The 27,187-nt window shown below is 49.1% G+C and overlaps 1 protein-coding gene across 1 annotated transcript; it reads right to left on the reverse strand.

Annotated features, from left to right (window-relative positions):
- Nucleotides 1-93: 93 nt before the first annotated feature.
- TRIB2 (tribbles pseudokinase 2) lies at nt 94-26,006 on the reverse strand. Its single transcript, XM_057743443.1, has 3 exons — nt 24,396-26,006; nt 19,264-19,556; nt 94-1,739 (listed from the first exon to the last, which is right to left on the reverse strand). The coding sequence occupies exons 1-3, from the start codon at nt 24,663-24,665 to the stop codon at nt 1,271-1,273; spliced, it is 1,032 nt and encodes a 343-aa protein (XP_057599426.1). The 5' UTR covers nt 24,666-26,006; the 3' UTR covers nt 94-1,270.
- Nucleotides 26,007-27,187: the final 1,181 nt, after the last annotated feature.

The following is a 27,187-nucleotide window of genomic DNA, read 5'->3' on the forward strand; positions in this document are numbered from 1 at the left end:
GCTTAATACATCACAATGTGACATTTCCTTAATAAATAGAAGAGTTTTTGAAAATACAAAGGTGCGTATGGGGATAGAGAGCTGTTTTTATTTATATCATCCTAGCTTTCAGTTTATTTTCCTTCCCGTTTGTCTTGACTGAGGGTTTTTGTCCAAACCAGAGGGCCTTCCAAGCCAAAACGGATTATACTCCGTACAGAAAACTCCATAGCTGCCCTGTATCTTATACGTGTGGGACAACCTGCTTCATTTCACTAGTTGCCAATAAAACAAAGACGAAATGTTTAGTTGAGATCAGAGTGTTACAAAAGCTTCAGACTCCAAGAGCGTCTGGGATCTCACAGTAACACTACCATCTCAGCAAAGAGGCGTGCCTATAATGCAGCCCTCTTCATTCACCAAAAAAAAAAAAAAAAATTAAGGAGTTGAATTCCTCTTTTCCTTTCGTCTTCCTTTCTTTTATCTTTCTTTAAACTATGATAGCAGTAATGCATCTGGAAGTTTGACTTCTAATAGCTTCCTGCCACAACCCAATTGACACAAAACAGAATAGTGGGTTAAAGGACAGATTTTTTTTTTAACCCCCTTCAGGGAGCAAAGCATTAACATGTTATTTCCTGACCAGGATACTGAATAGTTTATTCAGAAGAAATGAGTTGGAAAGCGCAATTAAGAGACACAAACTGGACTTTTATTTTCTTTGAGTTTTAGCACCCAGGTTTCATGTCAGTCTGTGTGCACCGAATTTTTTTTAAATGAACCCCGTGAATTATCAGATAGGTGGCTGGCTTGTTTAAAAAGGAAAAAGAAAACAAACAAACAAAACTAAAACCCTTGGCCAATGGTACCTTCCCTGAATCATGACAAGAAGTTAAATGCTAACAGTGCGATGCCAAGATGTGTGTTTGAGGCAGAGAGTTTTTGATTCTATCAGGATCTGCAACTATTTTGGAACAAAATGGAAAGTGGGGTAGGCGGAAGCGGCCCAACTGACAGGGGTGGTCTCCGGGGGACTCCATCAGGCAAGAGAAGCTCCAGGGGTCTCCCGCCCATCCGACGGGATCCCAGATCCCGCCCCCATCCCGCATCTCTGGCCCCCATGCTACATGTTCAGTCAGCTCCTTGACGGTTTTCCTTCTTTGAACCAAGAAGCCCGTGAGTGTCAGTGTCTTTCTTGCTACCAAGCCAGGCGATACGTGTTCCTGGAAGAACTCCTCTCCGCTGCCCTCTCTCGCTCCTGGTACCTGCTAAGTCCCTGTGGGGCGTAAGCTCAGTTAAAGAAAGGGTCCAAGTTCTCTTCCATGTTGACATCCGGCACTAGCTGATCAGACACTTCCTTAGCACCATATCCTGAATTCGAGACGCTAAAATCTGTAGAAAACCAAGGATGGTCCAGAATCTCCTGCGAGGTCAGCCGCTCTGAGGGCTCCCGCCGCAGGATGCTTCGGATGAGGCACTTGGCCTTGGGCGACAGAGTCTCTGGAATGTTGAACTGGCCACGCCGGATCTTGCTGAAGAGGGAACTGGGCTCAATGTCATGGAAGGGGTACCGCCCAACCAACATGGTGTAGAGCATCACTCCCAGGCTCCACACGTCGGCTGCTTTGCCCGAGTAGCTGCCATTGGTGTTCAAGATCTCTGGGCTGACGTATGCTGGGCAGCCGTGCTTGTCGGAGAGGGAGTCATCATCTCCCCGCAGAATGTAGGCATCTTCCAGGCTTTCCAGCTTGACCCGAGTCCTGCAGGAAAGGGAGGAAAACATGAGCTTGCTAAGGTGCTCTGAGACCCACGAATCCCATCATTATATCTAATGTTTCCCATGACTCTTCATTAATTCATTGGACCAGCCAAACATTACTTACTGAGCACCTTTTGGGTGCCAGACCCTATTCCAGGGCTGGGGACCCAGGAGGCAAAGATTTTGCATGACACTTATAAGCTACTGGGGAACTGAAAACCTTCAGCAAGTAAACAAATCACAAATAGCACTATTATCACCCCATCTCGGTGATGAGGGAAAAAAACTAAGTCATACCCTCAAAGTCACACCTGGGCAGTGCTGGGGAGTCACAAGATTTGAACTCAGATGCAACTAGCTGGAAAGCTCACAGAAGCTCTGTCCACAACGTCTGGCAAACTTGTGGCTAACACCATACGACACAGGAGTCAGAACTTTTCACTCAAGGGCATTTGGCTTCACAACAGTCCTTTACTCAGACATAAAGGATTTTATTACCCCATTTTACAGATAAGAACATGAAAGCTCAGAGTCTGAGTGTCTTGTCCAAAGCCTTCTAGTGGGGAAATAGAGAAAAGTTGACCTCACATCTTCCTAAGTCAACCTTCACATTCCTTCCACTACACCAAGCTGCCTCTCTTAGGACACAGGCAGAGCTAGGGAACGTTCAGTTAGGAGCGCATCCCATCACCTAGTCCTTCCAAAGCCGAAATTTTCATCTTCTTCCCAAGAATTCCTGTTGAAGTTGCCTCCTGTCCTGCCCATCACACTCCTAGGGTCTGGTCCTTGACCTGGTACGTATATGACTTAGGTTACCTATATCCTCCACTTGGGTCAGCACAAATGTGATTCTGTCTCACATGGGTACATGGGTGTGTGTGTGAGTCTTTCCCCCACCAGTTAAGGACCACCAAGCTCACTGATGGATGCAGGACTCTCCTGGGTACGATGGGGAAGAACAGAGGTAGAGAAATCCTGCATTAAACTCTGAGTCCCTGGAACCTAGCACTCATCTTTATGCAGAAGGGCTTGATATCATCATTGAGTACAAAATAAATATGTGTTCAGTGCCCCAAGCTCCTAGCCTACCATCCCCTCCATAGCCCAGGGGCCTCCCAAGAATTCCTGCATTCCTGCCCTGCTGTTCTCTGAGCGGAAAGGTAGGCATTATTACCTTTCAGTGCTTAAAACTGACACCCTCCTCCCACTCTCCTGGCCAGAATTCCACTACTGCAGAGTTCCCGTAGTTCTCAGGCCCCATAAACTCAGTTAATCCTATCGCAACACACTGATGAAGGCCTGCCACACAGGGACACGAGACAGGAAAGAGGGGCTGGAGTTAGGGGTTGGGATCACATAGATAGTGCTGATGAGGTCCTACAAGGTCAGTATCATTCCTATCGGTTGGTTCCTTCATCCCAAAAGTGCCCATCAGAGCATCTTCCCTGTTGCCCTGAGGTGTCATGAGGCTCAAATGAGGAGAGAATAGGAAACTGCTCAGAGAAACCACAATAAGGCTTTAGTCCTAAATCAGAGCTTGTGACTCAGATCCATCCACTGCTGTTTCTCTTTCTTTCTCCAGCTGCAGGTCTTAGCCTTTCTGGGCAGTCACCACAGCTCCTCTACGAGCCACAGAAAGAAGGTGAAGCTCAACTTTTAGTCCAAGGAGAACTGCTGGGAGCTCTCCAGCGCAAAAGATCTGATGAAACCCTGGGCTGATTCTAAGATCCCATATTTGGATTACAGAAGTTTCCAAGATGAAAGTGTAACTACTTCCCTGTCCTAATTTCCACCAATGAGCAAGAAATAAATACGTATGGTCACTGGAAAAGGTGCTGGGCTAGGAGGTAGGAGAGCAGATTCCAGGCCAGACTACATCTCTTACCTGCTGTGAGGCTGTGGATGAGTCACTAAACCTCTCTGTTCTCCATCTTAAAGTGGAGTGTTGAACAAGACTGTCTTTTTTTTTTTCCACATTAATTTTCTTATAGTGGTACAATATACATAAGATATAATTTACCATTTTAAACCATTTTTAAGTGTATAGTTCAGTAGCATTAAGTACCTGCGCACGGTTGTGCATCCATTTGGACAAGACAGTCAAAGTCTCTGCCAGTTGTAACTTTCTGGGCTTCAGCCATATGTAGCAACACATCTTCTTTATCTGCTCACCCATACTCTATTATACTCTGTAGTGTACATGCCCTTCTCCTCCCTCTTTAGTAATGATCTGTAAAAATAGGAAGGGTCTAGATATGCTAATCTGCAACTGAGCAGATTAAAAGCAAATCTCTTCTTCCTTTTCCTTTTTCTAATCTAAGGTGGCAGGTGGAGCTGACTCACACCAGCCTCACTAGATGTTGGAAGATTGAGGTGAGTCGGGTGAAACCCACGGGGCGGAGGGGAGAGGGCGCAAACCACAGGCCCAAGTGGGTTCTCTCCACGGTCCCCCACCCGCTCGCCCCAGCAGCACCTCTTGCCCAGCTCCAGGACCAGCCAGGCTCCTCACCTCCAAGTTCACCATCTTGGCAGCAGAGTAGCTATAGGAATAATTATCACAGTGGGAATAATAAGCCCTCGCAACTGTGTGACAAGGGGCGATGGTCCAGTGGACTGAGACTTGGAATCAGAGGACTCGGGCTTGGGGCTGGGTTGTGCCGCCAAAACCCTCTGACACTGTCTCAGCTTATCCAAGTGGGGGCGACCATCTTCGCCGAGGCTGCAAGGTGACCATATCTTCAGCCCCACAGCCCCTCTCCCTTCCAGAACCGGCACCATTCCTCACATATGCCGACCACCCACTGTCCTTCCTGGGGCCCCTGCACACGTCACCCCCTCCCAACCTCCTGCCCGGAATGTTCTTCTTACAGATACATGCACCACTCCGTTTTTTCAGGTCTCTGGTCAAATGCATTTGATTAAACAGACCCTGTCTGACCCTTCTATATAAAGTAGCGCCCCATCCCAGAATCCCGCATCTCCTCATCACTGCCCGGAATACTATGCATTTACATGTCTACATAATACTCTGTATGATAATGTCTGGTCATTCCAGGGTCATCACCTCATTTCCCACCTCCAGGGGCTCCTGGGCAGAGTGGCTGAGGTCACTTTGAGTGTGGAGAACACCACCTGTGTTTCCTGCAGTACCTCCAGCCTTGAGATCAGTGCCTGGCACAGAGCAAACACTCAATCCGAGAGTGAAATACACAGTCACACCCTTGACCCCTCAGAGCATCTATGTGTTCACCTTTAAAGGAACAAGGGCCCCTCCTCCGGGTAAAGGAGTTAAACCTTCCTAGGATTAAGTGAAGGAAAGTGAAAGCTCTGTGGAGGGCAGGCTTTGTAAATTACAATACCTCAGGTGCCTGTCGGGGTGAGGGCAGAAGGGAGATGTAGCTTCTTTCAGGTGACAGACTTCACCACCTCAAGCTCTTCGAGCTAAGCCAATTCTAAAGTCCCTTTTCATTCCTATCCCCTCCCAGGTCACAACCCTAGATTCTGACTCTCCATCACCCCATTTCCCCCACCCTCTCCCTCCCATGGGCAGCTGCAACCCCACTTTCATCCTTGCCCCTCTTTTGGAACCCTCCTCCAGATCATAGACAAGGGCCTTCAAAAATGGCTAAGGTCTCTATCTTGTCAATTAACCCCCTCCCCGGAGGTCACCTCTCTCTCTTCCTCCAGCTCAAGATGAGGATTCAGGAGCTATGCAAATACCTAATGAGGAACTTCCCTGGTGGTCCAGTGGTTAAGACTCTGTGCTCCCAATGCAGGGGACATGGGTTCGATCCCTGGTCAGGGAACTAAGATCCCACATGCCACACTGTGTAGCCAAAAAAAAAAAAAAAAAAGAAAGAAAGAAAAAAAAAAAAAACCCTAATGAATTTGATGTGATAACAAAATAAAGAAAAGCACTTCCACTGCCCCTAAGTTGATACTTCCACCACTTCATCCTCCCCCCTTCAGAGGCCAAGCCTCTGGCAGGGAGGGTCTATATCTGTGGTCACACCGGGTTCAATATGGGCTGTAGAGACATAGCCATGCGGAAGCCAGCCCAGTTCAGAGCCTTGAAGTCAGAGACCCAGGTCAAATTCTGGCTTTGACAATTACTAAGTACCAAATCTGAAACACTGTCTACGCATTTAAGCATGAGTAGGTATCGACCTATATTTTGTTATTAAAATTTATAAAATCAATTTTCAAGGCAAGAATTATTATTCCTTTACATGGACACTGAGTCTAATACTCAGAGAGGATAGGTCAGCTCATTTGGCGGGAAGACTAGTTAGGGGCTGAGTGTCAGCCCCTCTCCAGGCTGGGAGCTCAGGCCAGCCCCCCATCACCTGAGCACCTGGCAGAAGAAACCAACCCAGGCTGGTTGGGTGGGCAAAGCCCCCTCAAGGTGGGTAGCATGCATGCGCCCCAGGGTCAGGGAACGGGCTTCTTTTGCATCCCCTGGGGATGGGAGTGGGAGTGGGGGTGGGGTGGGTGGAAGAGAAGCCTGGAAAAGAATGGGGAGGAAACGCAGGCTCTGGGCATTCTTCCGTCCTCGCCTCCCTCTGGGAACATCCTGAACTTGTTTACACCACTCCCAGGCAAGGGTCGAGGCAAGAAGTCTGGATTACGTATTTAAACAAGGACCTTCCGGGGTGCACATAGGTCGCGGGCCCGAGCCAGGCTGACGTTCCAGCTCCGGTCCCCACAGACGTACCACACAACTGCGGGGCCCTTCGGAAGGTTTCTGGGGCTCCGCGACCCCACCGGAACGGGGGCCTCGCCCCCTCTTCTCAGGAGTGTTGCAGGGAGTGCCTGGCGGAGCACCTGCCCCTGCCTGAGTGGGAGGAAATGAATGAAGGTCTTTCAGCTTCTGAGGTCCCCTGACCATCCCGGGGATTAGGAATTTCCAGGCAGAGGAATCGATTTTCATAAAAATCAGCGTGAGCATTGGTGGCCCTAGTAATTCAAATGAAACTGCGCACCAGAGATAGACAGGACAAGTCACACCCATCAGCTCAGTTTCTGTGAAGATTAAATGAAACAATGCAAGCACAGTACCTATCAAGGAGCGCAGCAGAGTAAATCTGCAAAAAATGGTGGAAACTCTAATTGACCTTCTTATTAAGATAAGGCCCCCACCTTCAGCCCCAAAGCCTAGGGGGAAGACAGATGAACAAGCCTCAGGCAGGTTGAAATGGACATGAATTCTGTGCCCCAGTGCCTTCCTGGGCCCACTGCACTTGTTTTGTTTGGGCTTTTTTGTTCTGTTTTGCTTTTCCCCCCTGCCTAGATTTTTCTTCTCCCAAATACTTGCCCACCTCACTCCTGCTCACATTATTCAGTACTGACTAAGGTAATCAGGATGACCTTCATGGAGATGGTGAGACTAGAGATGGTACATGAAGAATAGAGATTCCTGAAAGTGACAAGGGAGGATGGAGGGATTTGTGTGACCAAAAAGCTGTAAATGACAGTGGTTATCTCCTGCAGCTTCTTGGAGGAGAGAGCCTGAGCCACGAGCCCCAGGCAAGGTTGATTTGGCCGACAAGCTGCATCCCTGCATGCGTTTTGCAACCTGTCCCTGGCATAGGTGGGGAAGAGCCTGCTTTGCTTTCAACCTCTGAATGAACAAGGCTTACACGGGGGCAGCCTGTGTCCGAGGTGCAGGCCCAGCCCAGTGCCAGGCCTCCTGTCTTTGGATCCTGAGCCAGGTGAGGAAGCCAGAAACGGCAGGACGCGGCTCCACTCCCCACCCCCACGGAGCAGCCACACCGGCCCTGAAAGCCCCGACTCGGTGTCCTGCCTACTTTCGGCAGAGGCGTGAGTGGCTCCCTCCAGGCCATTACATCAACCTCAGCCTCAGTTTCCCTTCTGTAAAATGAGAACCAGTGGTACGTGGCCCGAAAAGAGCTCTTCTAGCTTCAAATTTCCCGATGTTACCTTTCCTTTAACTCTTAAGCTATAGGGGCTGCAACTCTTCCTTTATAACATCCTGACATCAATATAATAATCGTAGTAACAGCAACAGCAATCAAGAATGAAGCATCTACAAAATGCTGGGATTTGTTTCAGTCTATGTATCTATTTCCCATAACAAAACTGAAAGGCAAACAGTATGATATGTTCCAACATCCTAAAAAAAAAAGGAAACTGAGGCACAAAGAATGAAATGTTTTAGGTCCATACATAGAGTAACTGAAAAACCTGAGCTCTGGTCCATGTCAGGAGGATTCCAATGCTGGTGTCCTCTCCAAAAGACACGCTGGCACCAACATCACACATTTACTTGGTGTCAAAGACGGAGAAACTTTTAAAGGGAAAGCCTGGGGTTATGGAGACAAATATGGCCCCAGGTTTGTTCAGCACCGGTACACAACCATCACATACATGATCTACGTGCTATAGTTCATGAGGTGGATGGTGGTAGCTGGACCTGCCCATTTACTAGCTAAAGAAACTGAGGTACAGAAAGCCCACGTGACTTGTCCAAGGCCACCTGGCAAGTGAGTGGCAGAGCTGGGATTTCCATATTCAGTACTCCATCCAAAATAGGAAAAAAGGCATACACAAGCCTATCATGATTTGCTTTTAAACCTTAAACCCCACCCTGGCCTCTCAGCAGGAAGAGATCAGGACAGGGTGGGCCAGGGTGGGGCCAGGCTGGGAGTTCAGCCAGACCAAGTGGGCTTGGCCTGGACAGGAAGTCGGGTGGCCTGAGGTCAGTGGAATCCAGAAGTCACTGAAGGCCACTCTGTGGGGCGGGTCCAAGCAGGCAAAGGGTCGAGGGAGAAAGGTCAGCTGCAGCCAGGTCTGGCCTTGCTCTGGCCACTACTACAAAGCCACCCTTGGCTGCCAGTCCAGTTGTCAAGTGAGGGTCCAGGCTGGGGCTACTGCTGGGGGCGCCGAGAAAGGACCCTCTAGCACCAGGGGCTACATTATGCTCGGCTGACAGCCACTACTGGGACTCCACAGTCCCTAAACTGCCCAGTAAATCATCACTCCTTTGGTTCTCTGTCTCCTGTGTGTATAGATTTTTTCCAACAGTCACCTCTGAGAGCCACCGATAGATCCCACTGAAGGTCCCGTAGATTCAGTGATCAGACCCAGCACTTAGGTCAAGCTGCTCACAGATTAGCAAGAGAGCAGCAGGTAAACTGGTAAGGGAACCATTCAGGGTGGGGTGACAGAAGTCTAAGGGGAGCGCAACCCGGGGGAGGGCTGGTAAGTTCTACAAGGCGGCGTATCCTCTGACTGCCTTACAACACCGCCCCACAATCTGGGAGGTGGGGGGTTCCTGCACCGATTTGATACAGAGAAATTTGCAGTTTGGAAAGATGAAGTCACTTGCTGGCAAACAGCACAGCTGGGAGGAGAAACCCAAGTAGACTCAGGCACCCAGGTGTTTCCACGGCACCGGCTGCCCAGCCAGGATGTAAAAGCCCGTGGAGGTGCCTGCAGGTGCATGTTCGTGTGGACTCATCAGGGCCGCGGTGGGAATGGGGATGCCAATCCACCTCCAAGACCTTCCCACTGCCGGATGACCCCAAGCCCGTGCAGCCTGCCTGCCATCGCCATAGGAACAGCTGGGACATCCAAAGGAGGTCACGCAGCTCGGACGCCTCATCAATACTCCATCCACCTCTTGCTCCCCCGCATGGAGACCTGGATCCCTGCAGTTCCCCAGACTCCAAATCAATAGACTCAGCCTCTCAGGAGAGCTTCCCAGGCAATCATCTCTGTTCCATGCTGGAGAGCACTGCCCCGAGGGCCCACCCAGCCCAGATTCTTCCAGGAAGAGGCAGGCACACCCCTAGGGGCTGCTCCTGCCTTGCTGCTTAGGTTGATGTGGGGCCCAGAACATTCCTATCCATGTCCCATTGGTGGGGTGGGGGCAGGGCTCAGGCCAGTCCCTCCAACCCTACCACCCTCACGAGCGCTGGGGGCAGCTGGTCCACACTCTGGGCCAGATGGGGATGCTTCACTTGGCAAAGCCCTAAACTGGGGCTTCCCCAGGTGGCCTAGGCAGAGACTGAACCATTCAGGGAGTCAGAAAACTGGGTTCTGCTCTTGGTCATGTCACTAACACATTATAGGACTTTGGAGAAGGACCTTTCCTTCCTGATTTCTTTATCTGTAAAGATAAAAGGGTTGGATTTAGGTCCCCCTCCCCCGCCCCCAATCCCACTGCCTGGAGCCTGGATCTGCCTCAGCATCCTGAAGCCGAGGTCCATCCCAGTCCATCCTCCACACACACATCCGGAATCACAACCTGACCCCATCCCTGCCCTGTCTAGAAAAAACCTTCAAAGTCTCCTCCTGAATTTCAGATCAAGTTCAAGGTCCCAGGCATGAAGCCAAGGCCCTAGACCTCTTCAGCCTCATTTCTGACTGCCCACCCCATAGTACCCTCCCCCAGCAGTCCCTTCCTACCCACTGCTGGCACTTTCTGGACCCCCTCCCCTTCCCTCCTACATCACTCCGAACAACTCTATGAAGGAGCTCATCTCCTCCCTGATGCAATCCTTCTCTACACCCTACTCCACCGTTGGAATATCCTCTTCCTCCTCCCAGATAGCTCTCTAATGCACACCCTTCCTCTCTAACATGGTGTTAAAAATAACCATTGCACTGTGTCTATCAATAGGCGAGGACTCTGGTATTGACTCTTGTAACCCCAATACTTAGCACTGCAAGTAGCACATAATAGGTGCTCAATAAACGTTTGCAAGCTACTGTGATTCCCGCGTCTAAGATGCCCCCAGCTTGAACATGCCGTCTAGAGCTCAGGGCATCTAGGCACGACTCTGCTTAAGAACTGCAATGTCTAGGGACTTCCCTGCTGGTACAGTGGTTAAGAATCTGCCTGCCAAAGCAGGGGACACAGGTTCGAGCCCTGGTTCAGGGACATCAACTACTGAAGCCCGCGCACCTAGAGCCTGTGCTCTGCAATAAGGGAAGCCACTGGAATAAGAAGCGCGTGCACCATAGTGAAGAGTAGCCCCCGCTCACCATAACTAGAGATGCTCGCCACAACTAGAGAAAGCCTGCACAGCAACAAAAACCCAATGCAGCCAATAATAAATAAATACATTTATTTAAAAAAAGACATTATCTGTATTTCTTAAAAAAAGAAAGCAGTAAAAAAAACTCATCAATTTAAAAAAAGAACTGCAATGTCTAGAATCCAAAGAAATTTCACATAGACTTCATTCTCGTCCATGGTTTAGAGAAATTCCCAAGAGGGCGGGGTAAGGGACATTTAAAATTTGTTTCCATCCACTGCCATCTACCATCAGTATATTTAGAAGATTTTTCTTATAATATTTATGCCTCCAGGGTACATGGGGCTATTCACACTCCCATTGAGTCAACTGTCATACATTCACTAAGCACTTATAATGCTAAGTCCTGTGCTAGCATGAGGGACCAAAAACTAAATGGATCCCAGGTTATAGTTCTGCAGAGGAAACCATAAAGTGGAACCACAGGACATACTAGGACTGCCCGCGGGGTTCGTTAACTGGTGGCCCAGACCGCCAATGACTTCTCAGAGGAAACCAAGGACTGAGCTTCACAACTTAGTGGTGTTCACTTGGTGCCTAACTGCATAAGGAAATCCTTCCTACAAGTTGAGCACAAAGGTGGCATTTTGCCTGGCATCTATTTTCTGGAGCTAATGTGGCATTGGAGGACCTAAGCTTGGGAGCCAGGTCTCCTGGGTAAAACCCCCAGGTCTACAATGATTGGCTGTAAGACCTCGAGCCTCAATGTCCTCATCTGTAAAATGGTGACAGCCACAGCAAGAACTCACTTATTGGGTTTAAATGGCTTAATTTAAATATAGTGATTAATTCAGATGAAATTCTTTCACTTAAGTGGTGTAGTTGGATCAGAGCCTGGTACATGGTGGCCCCTAGATATTTCACCGAAATGGAAGTCTTTTGAGGGCAGGGCTTCTGTCTCATTTGGCAATGCAGCCTCTCCAGCACCTAGAAGAGTGCCAGGCACATGCTACGTACTCTGTAAATGTCTGTTCAACAAATGAATGAATCTCCAGGTTGTTGTGGTCTGAGTCTCAAAGCCATCAAGGATGACAGACAGCAGTCATGGCAGGCGTCTTTTTAAGTCCCTGCAGTGCACCAGGCTCTGTGCTGGATACTCTAAGTTATCTCCAACCCATGTCAGAGAAGGCAGGCCAAGGTCAAACAGCCAAGTGGAGGAATCAAAAATGTCACTGCTGTGTCCTCTGCTCCACTTGCTTGGGGCCGGGGGGTGGGGGGGGTGGGGGGGAGGGGGTGTCCCAGTCTAGCCCATCAGCTAATTTATTAAGTCCAATATTAAAGAGCCCAGCCAGAAATCCCGCTGGGATTTCCCACTATTTAGTCTATTTCTAATCACAGAACCTTGAGGAAGTCCTCCCCTCTAACTGACTCGATGCCCTTCATAAATAAAATGATACCCACCACAGACATGAATAACAGTGTCTCAAATAAATGTCACTTTTGCATAAATCATTAAATCAAAATGGGAATGATGGGTTCATTTGTTATTTGATGTAGAACTTTGAAAATAGTTCTCTTTACAAAAGATGTCTATGGGGAAGACTCCTAAGTTTTAGTCTTTCTGGGCTCTCATCTGGGCAATGACGGAGAAGATAATTAGATCAATACATTCCCTGCCTCTCTCTCTCTCTTTTTTTTTTTTTTTTAATTTATTTATCTATTTATTTATTGGCTGTGCTGGGTCTTCATTGCTACACACGGGCTTTCTCTAGTTGCAGCGAGCGGGGGCTACTCTTTGTTGTGGTGCGTGGGCTCCTCATTGCTGTGGCTTCTCTCATGGCGGAGCACAGACTCTAGGCGCATGGGCTTCCGTAGTTGCGGCACATGGGCTCAACAGTTGTGGCTCACGGGCTCTAGAGCTCAGGCTCAGTAGTTGTGGCACCCGGGCTTAGTTGCTCTGTGGCACATGGGATATTCCTGGAGCAGGGATGGAACCCGTGTCCCCTGCATTGGCAGCATGTCCTGCCTCTCTCATTCTGCCATTAGAATCCAATCTGAGCAGCTCCTACTCTGTAAAAGGCATTTTCATTCATTCAATGCCCACCATGTTCCGGGACCAGTGTGTGTGAGACAGCTTCTGACCCCAAGGAGCTCCCAGGCCAGGAGATGAGGACAGCCTGGAGATGCACATGGACAAGAAGAACAGAGCAGGAGGTACGCTGTGACAGCGGTCCGTGTGGGCGCTACGGGAGGGTGTCACTGCCACATCCTGAGAAGTAGGGTCAGGGGAGAGGAGCTCGCCCTAAGGATGGGTAGTGCCTGATATACATCAAAGTGGTCCACATGACTAAGAGGATTCCAGGAGCTCTGTCTCCTTCAAAGCAAAAAGCCAAGGTGTTTCCCTAAAATCCAATGAACTTACAACTTAACATAAATTACTACTAATGAAAGAAAGCAGAGTCTGGTTTCCAGGGCTCGGATGTCTGCCCTCTGTACTTTGTTAGATATTGAAGCCTCAACAGAGGCAAAAAACACCTTAAAGATCTAAAGGGAGGACTAATATGGATACTAATACCTGGGAAAGAGAGCTCTGACCTCGGTTGGTGTGGGAGGGAAGAGGCCTTCACCCCAAAGGGAGGTGCAGGTCTTCTGGTGCCTGGGCAGAGGGCATTCCTTCCACTGAAAACCCCAGGCTGCTGGGTTCCTACAGAGTCCCCTCAGGCAGAAGCAGGCACTGATCGGCTTCCACAAAGCAAAGGAAATGAGACCAGTGACGTCAAGAGATAAAGATCTTTGAACCAAAGAAGAAACAGGTACAGAAGCCGTCTTCTCGTTCACATGGGGTATTTTGGGGCAAAGAAATGTCAACACTGAACTCTGGTTGGAGGCAGGGAGCTGGAGTGAGGGGGTGGCGTGGCAAGGAGCCCTGTCCCATGAAAGAGGAGAAATCCAGCTGGCAAACGAGGACTGCTGTAGGCACAATGTTCCCCCCACCCCCACTTTCTTCAGGCAGCCCCACTGCAGCCCCAGGTTACACCAGCTGAAAGGGCTCTTTACGTCCTGAGTCAGCAGACTGGCTCCTTGTCACCCAGAGGGCCAGACACTAAGTGCAGAAGAGGCTAAGGACAGCAGCGCGATCGTGTGCTGACGGCCGACTTTGCACCAAGCATCAGGTTCACTGCCGTTAATTCACTTAATTTCAGGAGCAAAGTCCTCTTGTTACGATGAAGCAATGGGGCAGAAGAGGTTAAGTTTATGAATAAGTGCAAGACTGGAATTCAGACAGCAACTGACCCTCCACGGGAGTAACCGGCCTTGTCCCTTAGATGCTGGGATTGATCCACGGGGCCTTAAGGAACAGGCTGACCAGGCAGACCCCTCTAATCCCAGAGCAGGGTGGGGGGGCTGCAGGACAAGGGCACACCCTTTGGGGATTTGGGTACAACCCACAGGGGGTGCCTCCTACTCACACAGACCATCTCAGATTTTACTACAGGGATGCAAAGTGTGTGTCCAGGGAGAATTCAATCAGGGTAGGGGTTTAACTTCCTCAAAACACAAACAAAATGACTGAGGCTCTGCCATGAACAGACATCCCGGCACGGGGCAGAAGCACAGTGGCCGGTCCAGGCCTGGTGGGGCAGGATCCCTCACTCCCTGCCTGTGCTTTTGTCCACCTTCCCTTTCGTACATCTTGTCGACCTTCTAGCCCTTCTGAGCATCAGGTCCCACATCACGTGTACTTGAGTTGTGAGCTGCCCTCCTAATACAGACCCGATGATTATAATTAAACAAAAGAAAGAGGAGGATGTGGCTTAAATCTGAACCCTTCCATTACAAGGGCTCCACCTTCACAGAAATGGCTGCTACATTCTCCATTCTCTGGGAACTGCTCCCCCGTAACAGTACCATTTTATCAATGACTCTAGAACCAGTTGCTGTTTTGTAAGTGGCTGCCCTGCTCTGTGAGTCACAGAGTCACCTCACTGAATTCTCACAACCACGCTACAGAGATGCAATTACTATTTCTGTTTTGAGGAAAGTGCAGCTCAGAAGCATGAGATGACTTAATCATGTAGTTAATAAGTGGTAGAGCCAGAATTTGAATCTAGCTCAAATAAAACAGAATAAATAAAATAAAAGTAAACAAATAAAACAGGAGCATAAGAATCTGAGGTGCTTCTGATTCAGCAGAGGCAGAAGGCACCCTAGCATCAGGTTGTAATAGAATATTGGGTGTCATTTGTGTATACTGTCTGCAAAGCCACTTGCGGGAAACTGGACTTACAGTGATGACAATTCCATCAAGAAAGTTTCCATGGATGGCCATGGACTCAACTGGTCCAGAATGGAAAACTTGTGCACAAGAAGTCGGCCTAGGACTTCCCTGGTGGTGCAGTAGTTAAGAATCTGCCTGCTAATGCAGGGAACATGGGTTTGATCCCTGGTCCGGGAAGATCCCACATGCCACGGAGCAACTAAGCCCATGTGCCACAACTACTGAGGCTGAGTGCTGCAACTACTGAAGCCCACGTGCCTAGAACCCATACTCCACAACAAAAGAAGCCACCGTAATGAGAAGCGCACACACCACAACAAAGAGTATCCCCCACTTGCCGCAACTAGAGAAAGCCTGAGTGCAGCAATGAAGACCCAACACGGACAATAAATAAATAAATAAATTATTAAAAAAAAAAAAGTCTTCCCATAGGCAGGTCTCTTTCTGCACCACGTGGGGCACAGCCAATTTCACTATGTAATGCTTTTGCCTTCGATCACTTTCAAGATCATAAAGGAATAAGAAGCACATCCTTGAGAGTGAGAAGACATGTGAAAAGAGGTGTCTGCTGATTTGAAGCTTAATAAAGCAGTGCTTCCTAAGGTCTCTCCTATGTCCTGTCCCCCATCATAGGACCAATGCGTTAAGGATCAGAAAACAGACACAGACTCCACCGTTTAACTTTTCAAAAGCCTTTCAAATTCAACCCATTGTTTTGTACACTTTGATACTGTCAGGAAGAGGAGGAAGTTTTAGTTCTATTGAAATACCTATTGATTCAGTCCTATTGATTAAGACCAAAAGTGAAGGCTGCTAGCAGCATGGCCCCAAAGGAGATCCCAGGGCCCCTGACTCCTGTTCCTCTCAGGGAATGCAAGCGAGGTCGCTACACAGCCACCGTGCAGACCAACAAAGTGACTCCACCGTGAAACTCAATGGCCCCTGGAAACGAGAATATGCTGAGTGACAAAACCAGTCTCACAGTCCCAAGTCGAGAGGCTGAAAACCAAACAAGATGAAAGAAGGCTACCAAGCATTATTCCTCTTTTACAAAAAGTTGATGGTTGGATGAAAATGTAAAAGGTCCGATCAGCTCCTGATGAGAACATTTAGAATGTCCTTGAAAAAGAAAGCAACCTTCTCAGAGCTGCCCAGGCAGAGACACTCGTGTTAGGCATAACAAGTCCACTGGAATCTCAGCGTGGTTTGGGGTAGCGAAAGAGCTCTGGAAGGAAATGATAGGAGTTCTAGACTAGCTCCATCATCAGACGGGCTGTGTGACCTTGAGCAAGGTCACCTAACTCCTGTGCAGTCCAGTCGCCTTGCCCATCACATGGGGATTTTCCTTCCCCCAGTAGTCCCTTGGGAGGAGGAAGGGCAGCTCCGGCTCAGGTGCTCAGACATGCTGGGAACGGATGAAGACCAGCTTCCTGACTGTCACTTACATTGTCTTTTTGAGAAGGAAAATGCTCTTTGGAGTTAAAAAGGATTGAGCTTTGACACGCTTGCTCCAGTGGTGTCCTGGTTTCACATTCACATGAGACACTTCTTGCTAGTTCTTTCTAGAAAGGGTCATGCTCTTCTGCATAAGTCAAACATAACTCCAGACTGAGCATCAGAGCCCCACAGTTCTTGTGTTGGAAGCGTCTTACGTGTGGGTATTTCTTCCCCAGCCCCTGCTACATCAAGGATACTGGCTTTGCCACAACGCACTGATCAGCAGTCTTACACATTTTCCCACAAAGGACAAGCAGGCCTGGGGGAGAAGCCCTGCACCAGCGAATGTGAGGTCGGACTCAGCCCTTATTTGTTTCCAGATAGTTGTGGGCTCTGAGGCAAACACACTCACCTCTGGAGCTCTACTTCCTGACGGCAAAACAAAAGGGTTGAAGCATGGAACCTGTAGCGTGGAACCACTTCTGCTCCCATATCCTGTGACCTGGGAACATCCAGCCTACTCTGACTCACTTCACAAATCTGCATCTACCATGGCTGTGCTAAGACTGGACGGGCCACCCACTCCACATCCTTGCTGATGCCTGAAATTCCTCTCTAAAGAGACACAATCGAAGATGATGTTTAAAAATGTGGATCCCCGTGAGAGAGGGCATTGACTGTCCTCACTCACTCCCAGTGGCGGCCAAATAAATTCGTTGAGAGCTGACTTAACAGAGAACATGTCTTTACCTCTGTTCTTTTGTGTCTGTAACTTTGAGACTTCACCTTGCTACACTCCGGAGCCCCCATCTACCCGATGGACACGCTGATACTCACCTCTCCAATCTGCAGAAAGAATTAAGTATTTTTAATGATAACCTTAGAGTAGGCTCTTATAGAGGTCACCAAATATTACCTCTTATTTTTGTGGTTAGTTATTAGATCTTCAAGGACAGTGGATCACCGAAGGGCAAAGAGGATACCTCTGTCAGTATTCTGCTGGAGTCAGAGGCATATCTTTCCATATGAGGATGTTCAAAGCAGCACATACCTGAGTGCTGGAACTCAGGAAGACCTTAGAGCCAGGACAATAAAAGGATGAGGAACTTGAAACCAAGAGGAAGGGACCAATCTAAGGTCACAGAGAAGAGTAAAGGCAGAAACAGGATAAGGACCTGGGTCTCCAGGCTCCAAGGGCAGATGCACCTGAGCTGAAAGAGAAAGGTAACCCTTGCTCCACACTCTGGATCTTCGAATATCGGCTCCCACCTTCTTTAGTTAATAAAGGTAAAAGCCATCCACTGTCAGAGGCTGGGATATTACCCAACATGCATGCCTGTGATGCTCCTTTATGGGTAAAAATGTGGAACAATGACCAACTTCTGTGAGTCTGGGAAATCCAGTGGCTCTCTGCACTTTGTATACTCAGCTGGATTATAAATGTTCATGAAATTATTCTGTTTGGGTTAAGTAACCACAGGCCCTTTGACCTGTGCTAATCCCCAAATGCTTCCTAGAAGTTTACTGCCCGATTAGCTCAAACCACGAAGATGGAAAAACCAAAGCACACACCACAAGATCTCTCTCATTTGGATGCCATCAAACTTCTACAAGCAATTGCCTAAATATATCACAGGCCACTGAGACAGATGGCCAGCTAACTGGAAGAAGAAAGGTTTGATAGCAAATCTCTGCCAGAAACACGTCTGTTGAGTGAATGAATGATGTGCACTAGCCTTGCATTCAGAGGGTCCTTAACAGCCTTGTGACAATGGAGCCTTCACTTCATGAAACACTTTGCTAATAGGAGCTGAAGATGCCCAAGGCAGTCACGAGAATTCCATGACATCATGTATGTAGAACCCCTATAACAATTCTTGGAATAGTCAGTGAGGGATATAAATCAGTTGCTTCCACTCCTCTAATAAAGCACACTATTAAAAAGGAGAAAAGTAACTTGAAAGAGTTTTACAATCAAAGTCAGCTGGAGGAGAAAGCAGGGCCCCCGTGGGGTCTGCTAAATAGCATGTAAGGAGTTCGTGGAAGAACCGTGAATGAAGCCCAGATGCCCAGCATCCCGTCTGGCCGTCTCCTGAAATAACTGAGACCTTCACATTGCCAGCCACATGCATGGGCAGCTTCCTCACCTGGAACGCCGGTCCTTCCCACATTGCCTACAACATGTTCATCTTTCAAGTCTTGGCTCCAAAATCACCTCTCCTATAAAAACCTTCTTGACTCTCCAAGTCCTAGTTAGAACTGACATCCCAGCTCCCAGTTCCTGTCTGATCCAGTACATACCTGTATGTAGGGCCTGTAACACTGCCTTTATAGGTCATTGACTAACTAACGCATCTTGACATACACAGTACTGAGACTTGTGATTCATACTTAGGAACAGACTTCGGAAATATCTATTGAATGAATAAATGAATGGTAAATGACTGACACCAGGCACAGAGCCTTCTGAAGGCAGGATTTTCAAAATCTTGCCTTATTCACAATGAAAATGCCATACAGGCTGGCAGCCACCTTCAGAGTTCACGACACCAAAACAAAAACAATTACCGGGTCACAGAATATCCTGGCACTGTGCGCATGTGATAACATCTCTTAGAGGAGCAGTGATTTGCTTTCCAAGGGCACTTCAGACACTGCAATATCCGCCTCCCTTTGTCTTTCCACGCCCCCTCCTCCTCACCTGGACAGCAGGAAGCAGCAAAAAAAAATGTCCATTCCAACCTCTCCAGCAAGCTGCTCTGAGCAGCCTGTTCTAGTACACGGGCCTGGACAGAAAGGAGACTCACCTTTCTTCATCCTTAAAGATAAATTTCCGCAGCTTGAGGTCCCGCAGCACCAGCCCCCCGTCATGGCAGTGGGCCACAGCCGAGGCAATCTGGTAGAATAGCCTGGCTGCTTCCTCCTCTTTCAGCTTCTTGCAGGTGCGGACGAAGGAATGCATATCCCCATAGCTTCGCTCAAAGAACACATAGGCTTTGGTCTCCCCCAGGATAATTTCGGTGATTTGGTTGATGTTGCTGTGGGCAGACAAGCAAAAGCAGGGCGCCAGGGACTCCTGGTAGCAGCTGATATCAAACACCTAGGGCAGGGTGAACAACAAGACCAAGGGTCAGAGGTGCCTCCTATACAACCAAAGCACAGGACGCGGACACGTCCCACAATCACGGGCGAACGTGGACCCATACCACACTGGCCCTGCCTCCTACCAGCTGTGTGGCATTGAATAAGTCGCTTGACCTCTCTGAGCCTCCAAATCCTCATGTGTAAAAGGACAAGTGATTGACTCACTGTGTTGGGAGGATTACATGAGACAACGAAGGTCAGAATGCTTAGCAGCAAGATGTAATACAATACACAAATGGCACGTTTTATGATTTTTTTCTCTCTATCCTAATCGCCTCCATTTATAGAAAAATTAAGGCAAAACCAGAAAGAAAGTGACCCATCCTAAGCTGCATAGACAACACCTTATTTATCTTCAAAAAAATGTACACCAACACTATACAGCTATAGCAACTGTATGCAACATATTTTGTGCTGCATAATTTGGTTGTGTATACAACACAATAGCAATTACTACATTAAATGCGTAGACTGAAGGTTACCTAATTCAATATCTTCATTTCTCACATGTGGACATTGAGGCTCGGGTAACAAGTCAAATCGAGCCCCCAGTGGCAGAGCTAGGAAAGGACACAGTCCTTCTTATTCAGAAAGCAGACACGCTCCTTTCTCTCTTCCCTCCACAGATATCTAGCTCAATGAATCAGTTATGCAATGATTTTCTATGAATCAAAATGAGCCTGTGAAATGCCACCTCATTGTGGGGTTATTTGGAAAGAAAATCCACCCTCAATACCTTTTGGAAACAGATCTAAGAGGAATTAATACTACAGAGATGTTCTGAGGTTATAAGAAAACGCTTTCATTCATTTCAAGACCTCCTCTAAATCCGGAATACAAATCTCCGGGTTTGGAATGTGGCTTTACTATCTGCCTGGGAATGTGGGTATGATGAGTCTATTTGGTGCCTGCAGAAGTGAGCGGCAGACGTGCAGGTTGCTTGCTGGGAAGCCTGGGAGGCCAGGATTGCTCTAACAACAATACACTGAATGTTATCAGTTCGCCATCATTTATCTTCTTAAATTTCTTTTTCATTAGTTAGAACATACTCTCCTTGATCATCATTTTGCAGTAGGGGAAACGCTGGCCTAGAAATCATCAAATTTGAGAATCTAATCCCAGCTTGGCCACTGCTAATCAGGATGAGGTGGATAAAGGACTCAGAATCACTGGGCCTCCCTCCTCTTCATAAACTGAAGACGCTGATGTAGAACATTGTTGACCTTTTTTGGGTCCAGATCCCAACCCGAGAATCTGATAAAAGCTCTGTCCCCTCTTAGCTGACAATGACCACTCTCAAAAGCATGTACAATATTGGATTTGTCTTAAGGGGATTCACAGGCTTTCCAAAACCCAGCCAGGGACACAGGCTGCTATTTAAGAATCCGTGAGTTAAGTCTCTTAGCTTCAAAAAACAAAAAACCAAAAATCTGTGAGTCAAACCAGCCTCACAAGAACCTCGGGAGGGCTGCTGCAAAGCCGGGCGAGGAAGCAAAGTAACGTTGTGAATGAACCATAATGAGGCATTTCAGGAAAGCGGCACAGCTGCTGCCACTATAACCTAGAATTTAAGAATGAATACTTCAGTGTCTCCAAAGACCACAAATCACACCCCGATACTGTCAAATGATGACCTGTGAGCAGTGACCTCAGAGGTCCGTTCAATTAGGAATCTGACATGCTTGAGTCAACTTTAACACCCAGACTGCAGGCAGCAGAAACCCAGGAAAGCCTCAAACATTTCCCAGAGAGTAATAAAGGCTTTGCAGTGGCTAATGTAAACAGTGTTATATAACGAGGATGCTGGGATCTGAAGTGCCAGGCGGCAGGCTCTGTCGCCAGTGCTCATGGATTTATGATTATTTATAACATACTTCCTGCTTTGAGTTGAATTTTTAAAAAATAAAAGGTGCTTTTTTTGTTTTTGTTTTTGTTTGTTTTTGTTGTTGTTGTTGTTCAGTACCTTTAGTCTCTTATTCCGTCCCGTGGCTGAAACACTGGATGGACATTAAAATTAAAAAAAAAAAAAAAATCAAACATATTCATGGCAGCTTCAAAATGCAGCCATACCCTTTGTAGAAGAGACCAAATTCCAAGATGGTGGACAGCGTATGAAAAATAAAGCAAGTCCTCATGTTTTCCCAAATGGGTAGGAACCAAACTTTTATTAGTAGCTATAACAGGCATTTATGGGCTTGGATTGCTATTTAAACCATCACCTTCAAGTGCAAAATCAAGCCATAAGCCTGGTTGCCAGCTTCTTTTAAATGTTTAGTTTGGAGCCTTAGTTATATAATGTGACAGTTCAGATAAGACAGTGAGATTAGGCCACCATTCATGGCATTTGCAGGGGAAAAAAACAGTGCCCATTTTGCCAAGATAGTAATTATGTCAATCTGCACAGTAGCTACAAGCATTTCCATGAAAACAATAAGCTAAGGACCCCCTGAAGTCCCTTTCCTTCATCTGCCTAGCTTAAAGTAGGCACAGGGAGACAATAAACAGGCATGATTATTTTGGTTAAATGACCCTCCAGTCTCTCTCTTCCAAAACAGTGTCCTATAGAATTCTATAGAGTTCTCTGTAAGTGGCATCTTTACATTGCATCTGTTTTTGCAAAGACTTTTTTTCTTTGGTCAACACACAGCTAGGAGACATGAACTCTATATTCTAAGACGTCAAAAGGAACAGGATCAGTGTGTAGATTTCCCTGAGCCTTGCAGTAAGTCAACAGTCCACAGTGTATGCGTGAGGGTTGTTCACAGAAGCAGCCTTATAAAAGCACTTGGAGCTTCCTAGGATATATACAGCTATGCTTGCACAAGAACTCACCTACATCACCTCTGGTAACAAGGCAGGCAAACAGAAGCTGCTGTGTCTTAAAGGGATGACCTCTGTCAAGCAGAACAATGATACTGCACTTAAATCCACTTGCAGCCACACAGTAATTGGTGAGGGGCTGATTCAATCTTTGCAAGAACTAAGCCAGCAGATTAAGTACAGTTTCAGGCCAGAGAGCAAGTCTACAAATGACACCGTAAGGTCAACCCAAAGTGAAATATGTCTTGAAAAATCTGAAGGGAGAAAGAAACAGCAGGGGCCAGAGTCACCTCTGCCTTTAAACAAAGAAATAACCAGCAAGATGCTCCCTGCAGAATTTGGCGGCAGAGTCCCTTGACTTAAAAGCAGCGTCTCCAGCCTTTGAGGGATATTAAAATGCTCTACCAAAGTTGAGCAAAAGGAGTGAAAACACTCACTGCTGGGTGATTGTGCATATTTCATACGAGAGTGGCAGCTCTGTGGAATTCATTCATTTCAAAGCATGCCTACCCTATTGTGCAACGTTGTAGGTCTTCTGAGAATTCAATCCAGCTCTGCATAGCCTACTAAATTTTGGTTAACTGGGAATAGCTGCTCTGAGTCTCAATAACTTGGAGAACGTGCAAAATACCAAATGCTCAGTACAAGCAGAGAGCAATATTTAAAGAGTCCCTGATTTTCCCCTGAGGTCTGAACGGAACGATTGCAACACAGACTGGAGACCCTCCACCAAACCCAAGTTTCACAATGAAATACTCCAGTCGCCCATGAAAGAAAGCAAGTTCACAAAGCAGCCTGTGGTTGATGGTAAAAGTGTGATGCATTATTTGTGCAGTGCCCATTTCAAAGGCAGCAGGGGTCCCCACGCCTAACTACCTCCTTACCCCCTCCCCCCGAAAAAACAACAGCAGTGAGCAAATCTAAAATTAAGCGACAATGCATTCTTGATCTGTGTCCAATTCCTGGGTAGCCTGCTCCACCGTCTTCATTTTTTGTTTGTTTTTCGTTTTTTTGCAACTATCCTCCCGCTCATCCCCTTGCCTGGAGCCCTGTGGGCGCACACAAAGACACACAGACACACTCCACACAGACACAAACCAGTTCAGGGTCAAAGACAAAAAGGAAACTGAAGTGCCCGTCTCTGCATTAGCACTGTGAATCCCCGAGGCTCCAAATGCTGGCCTCTAAGCCATACCCGCAAAGGTGTGTGTTGGGGGGCTGGGGGAGGGGAGGGCGGGCGAGGGGGGTTCAGGCACCGAGAGTGGAGGTGAGAAGAAACGGAGACAAGAGAAAAAGACCCAAAGATTCACAGTTTCCTGCACCCAAAGGTGCGCCGGTGGCTTTGATTTCCAGCCCCCACCCTCCTTTCAAGGCTCCAGGCAGAAGAAAGCTCTTTGTAAACTCCTTCCCCGCGCTGGGCCCCTGGGCTCAGCCAGAGGGGACACCTTTGTGTGTCTCTTTGGAAGGGCACCTACGGAACAAAGGTTCGACACCTGCACGCTGCTGAGAACAATGGCTGCGAAGGGAACCAAGTCATCAGTGCCTTAAAATGAGCGGGGGATTCCCTCCTCGGCGTTGGATGGGGAGGGGGCTGGACCCAGGGAGAAATCCCCGGGTAGCGGGACTCGGCGTCTCTCAGAGGAGCTCCACGAGCCTTTGGGAGCACGCGTGGCCGTGGCCCCCGCGCAGTCCCGCCGCCCTCCCCGCCGCGGGCTCTCCCCAAAACGCCCCCGCCGCAGCCCGCCCCATTGTCTGCAGCGCTCTAAAAACTTCGCAACTAGTCGAACAAGAGCAAATACATACATAACCCCATTTAAGAAGACCGCGAATAATTATCCAGCGAATCTCCCTCCCCCGGACTGCAGGGCTCGACAACCTTCCGCCCCCCCACCCCCGACCCCCTCCAAAAGGCCGGGGGATCTTTTTAAAAGACAAAAAAGAAAAAAGAAACAAAAGCAAACCCCGGGCTCTGTACCTTGCACACCAGCTCCTCTCCACTGTGCAGATGCACAGCACGAAAAACGTGGTCTCCCTCCAGAGGTTCCAACAATAAGTATTTCCCGATGCAAGAAACGCAATGCGACAAGTTCGGAGTCTCAGGCGGGCTCGGGGAGCCGAGGTTCGGGCTGAAACTCTGGCTGGGTTCGGCGGACCTTATAGACGACAACTCTTCGAAATCCTGGGTTTTGTTCCGCGATCTCCCATATCTTGCTATTGTGATGGGGGTAGACCTGTGTACGTTCATGGGTGTGGGGATCGCACTCGACAAACAAAAAAAACCCGCTGGAGAGACGAGTCGCTGGCGAGTGCGGCTGCAGGCGCCTCAGTGCCACGGATTTTAAAAGGGAACCAGAGGGGAGGGGACGGGAAGGGGGCTACTTGGAGGAGTTAGAAGCCCCCAGATGGGCGCCGCCGGGCACCTTGTCTGCTCCGAGCCCGGCTCCCGGGGGTCCTCGGTCGGCAGCAACTCGCGTCCTTTTGTTACCCCACAGCCGCCAGCGATGTGCAGAATCCTGGCACTTTTAGTTTCTCTCTTTCTCTTTTTCCAACGTGGATCTAGACGAGTGACCAGATTGCTAAGGTGGGGAGCTGCAGCGCCGGGTCTCCCGAAGCGATCCCCACGCAGGCTGCCGAATCGCAGACGGGGCGGAGGAGCCCTGCTGTAGTTTGTGCAATCTTCGGGGAGCGCACAGCCGCTGCCTGGTCTCAGCGCGTTAGACACCAAACAAAAAGAAAAAGGAAATAAGCACGGGTCCCGGCTCGCGCCGCACCGCAGACAGAATACGCGCTGCACCCCCTTTTTTGGTGGAAAGGGTGGGGGGCGTGGAAGGGGGGGGTGCCGGAGAGGGTAGTTACCTACGTTTTAACTGTAGATGGCGTCTGAGGCTTTTCCAAGATCGTAAGAGCTCTCCAAAATTTAAACAAACAGACAGAAAAAAAAAAAAAAAATAGCAAGGGAGCATTTAACTTAGAGCGGTCAGCGCTGCCAACAAAAGATTGCAAAAGCTGGGCACGGAGTTGTGGGCCGGGCGCAGGTACCGCGACAAAGCCCAGGGCTTGGCCCGCCGGGCGGAGGTCAGCACCGGCTCATGCTGTCGCCGCTCCCTCGCGCTCCAGATCGTCCTCCGAATAAAGCGAGGAGGGCGCGCAGGGACGAGGGTAGATCAATGGTCTCCGATTTCCCCGGCAGGAGCTTCCGGGGGTCCTCCCGGTTCTGGAAGGGTATGCACCACCAGCCCAGTCAACCCGCGCCGTTCCTTTCCCGTTCGATAACTGGATCTCGCCTTGGAATAATTTGCAACCACTCCGTCTCCCCCTACCCTCAACCCGAATTGCCTGGTGGGGGTTGTTTTGGAGAAAATTGACGGCTTTTCTTCTTCTTTTATTTTGTTCTTCCTCCACCCGGAGGTAAGAGGAATGTGTATTTAAAATTGAAGGGGACGGCCGACGGTGCCCGAGGCCAATCCCCGAGCTCAGCACGCCCGCATCTCTCGGCGAGGCGGTATTAATAGTTACTTACGTGGCCGGGGATCTCGGAGCGAGCGGGGCCCTGTGTGCGCGTGTGTGCGCGCGCGCGCCTCGCTCGCGCTCGGTCTCCCATTCAATGTCACCAACACATTTCTACAGAGCCTCCGCCCCCCCGGCGGCACCGGCGACTGGCTCAGCCCAGAGCCGGCCCCGCCCCGCCCCCGCCCGGGCCCCCCTCATTGAGCCGGGGGCCCATCAATCAGCGTCGCCGCTGCCAGTCCCCGGGCGGCTCCCCGCGCCCGCGGGCGGCTGCCACTGCCATTGCAGCTCCCGGCCCCCCGCGCTGGGCGCGGGCGATTGCCTCCCCGCTGGATGGCTCGGCCCCGGCGAGGTAAACAAAGTGCATTATCCAACTGCGGCCCGGGGCTGGGGAGGTAGCGCACCGGACCTGGGAGGGAGGGTCCCGGCGCCGCCACAGGCTGACTGCGCGCCCTGATGCAGGCGACTGAGCGGGAGTCGCCCGACCGCAAGTACCCAAGCAGCTCCAGCAGTGGCTAATGTACTTCCTACCTCGTTCATCTTCCCCGCGCTTCTCCCCAGAAAGCCGGGCATCCTCTGAGCATCACAACACCGCTGCTCAGATATAGCTCTTCCCCGTGGAGAATGTGCTTGCATCAGTGGTGCCGCACGGAGTTTCAAAAATTATTTCATTATCCTTCTTCCAACACTCTCCTCCTCATTTAAAAAGAAATCGATTGCTTACTTTTAGCTGGTGTCACTCTCCAACCCCCTCCCCCCACCAAGACTTTGAGTATTTTCTGCCGAAGACCAACCTGAAGGCACCTTTAACTCAGACAAAAGGTAATCAATCACTAATTCTTCCTCTCCCAAGACACAGCCCAGAGGGCCTCGGCCCAGTGAAACAAAGCCCTGCACACACCTCCTGCGAAGCTCCTGGCCCCCAGCCAGAGTCCTCTTCTCTTCACTCCCCCTCCTCCAACACACGCGTGGACCACGAAGGCATGCAATACTGAGAATCAGTGAGGGCCGCCCTTTCACTCCACTTTCACTCCATTTATTCTCAACTTCCACAGGAGGTGCCAGTCCCCTGGTTTAGGCAGAAACACATCAGGAAAGGGGCTTGAACTTAGGCAAGAGGCTTGGACCTCCAGGTCTTAACCTACTGTATCCTGGTAAGTCAGGTATCTGGTTGGGGGACAAAAAAAAGCCAAGGAGCTGGGAAAGGAGAGTTTAGATAGAACACTCTTGGAGCCCTCTGAGCTTTTGCATGCATGTATG

Source organism: Hippopotamus amphibius, chromosome 7, assembly GCF_030028045.1.
Source record: "Hippopotamus amphibius kiboko isolate mHipAmp2 chromosome 7, mHipAmp2.hap2, whole genome shotgun sequence".
In the NCBI taxonomy this organism is placed as follows: Eukaryota; Metazoa; Chordata; class Mammalia; order Artiodactyla; family Hippopotamidae; genus Hippopotamus; species Hippopotamus amphibius.

Coding starts and splice junctions, on each gene's coding strand:
- TRIB2 (XM_057743443.1), bottom strand. CDS start 24,665: ATGAACGTACACAGGTCTACCCCCATCACAATAGCAAGATATGGGAGA. Junction 19,557..24,395: donor GAGAGGAGCTGGTGTGCAAG/GTACAGAGCCCG, acceptor ACCCTGCCCTAG/GTGTTTGATATCAGCTGCTA. Junction 1,740..19,263: donor ATCTTTAAGGATGAAGAAAG/GTGAGTCTCCTT, acceptor CCTTTCCTGCAG/GACTCGGGTCAAGCTGGAAA.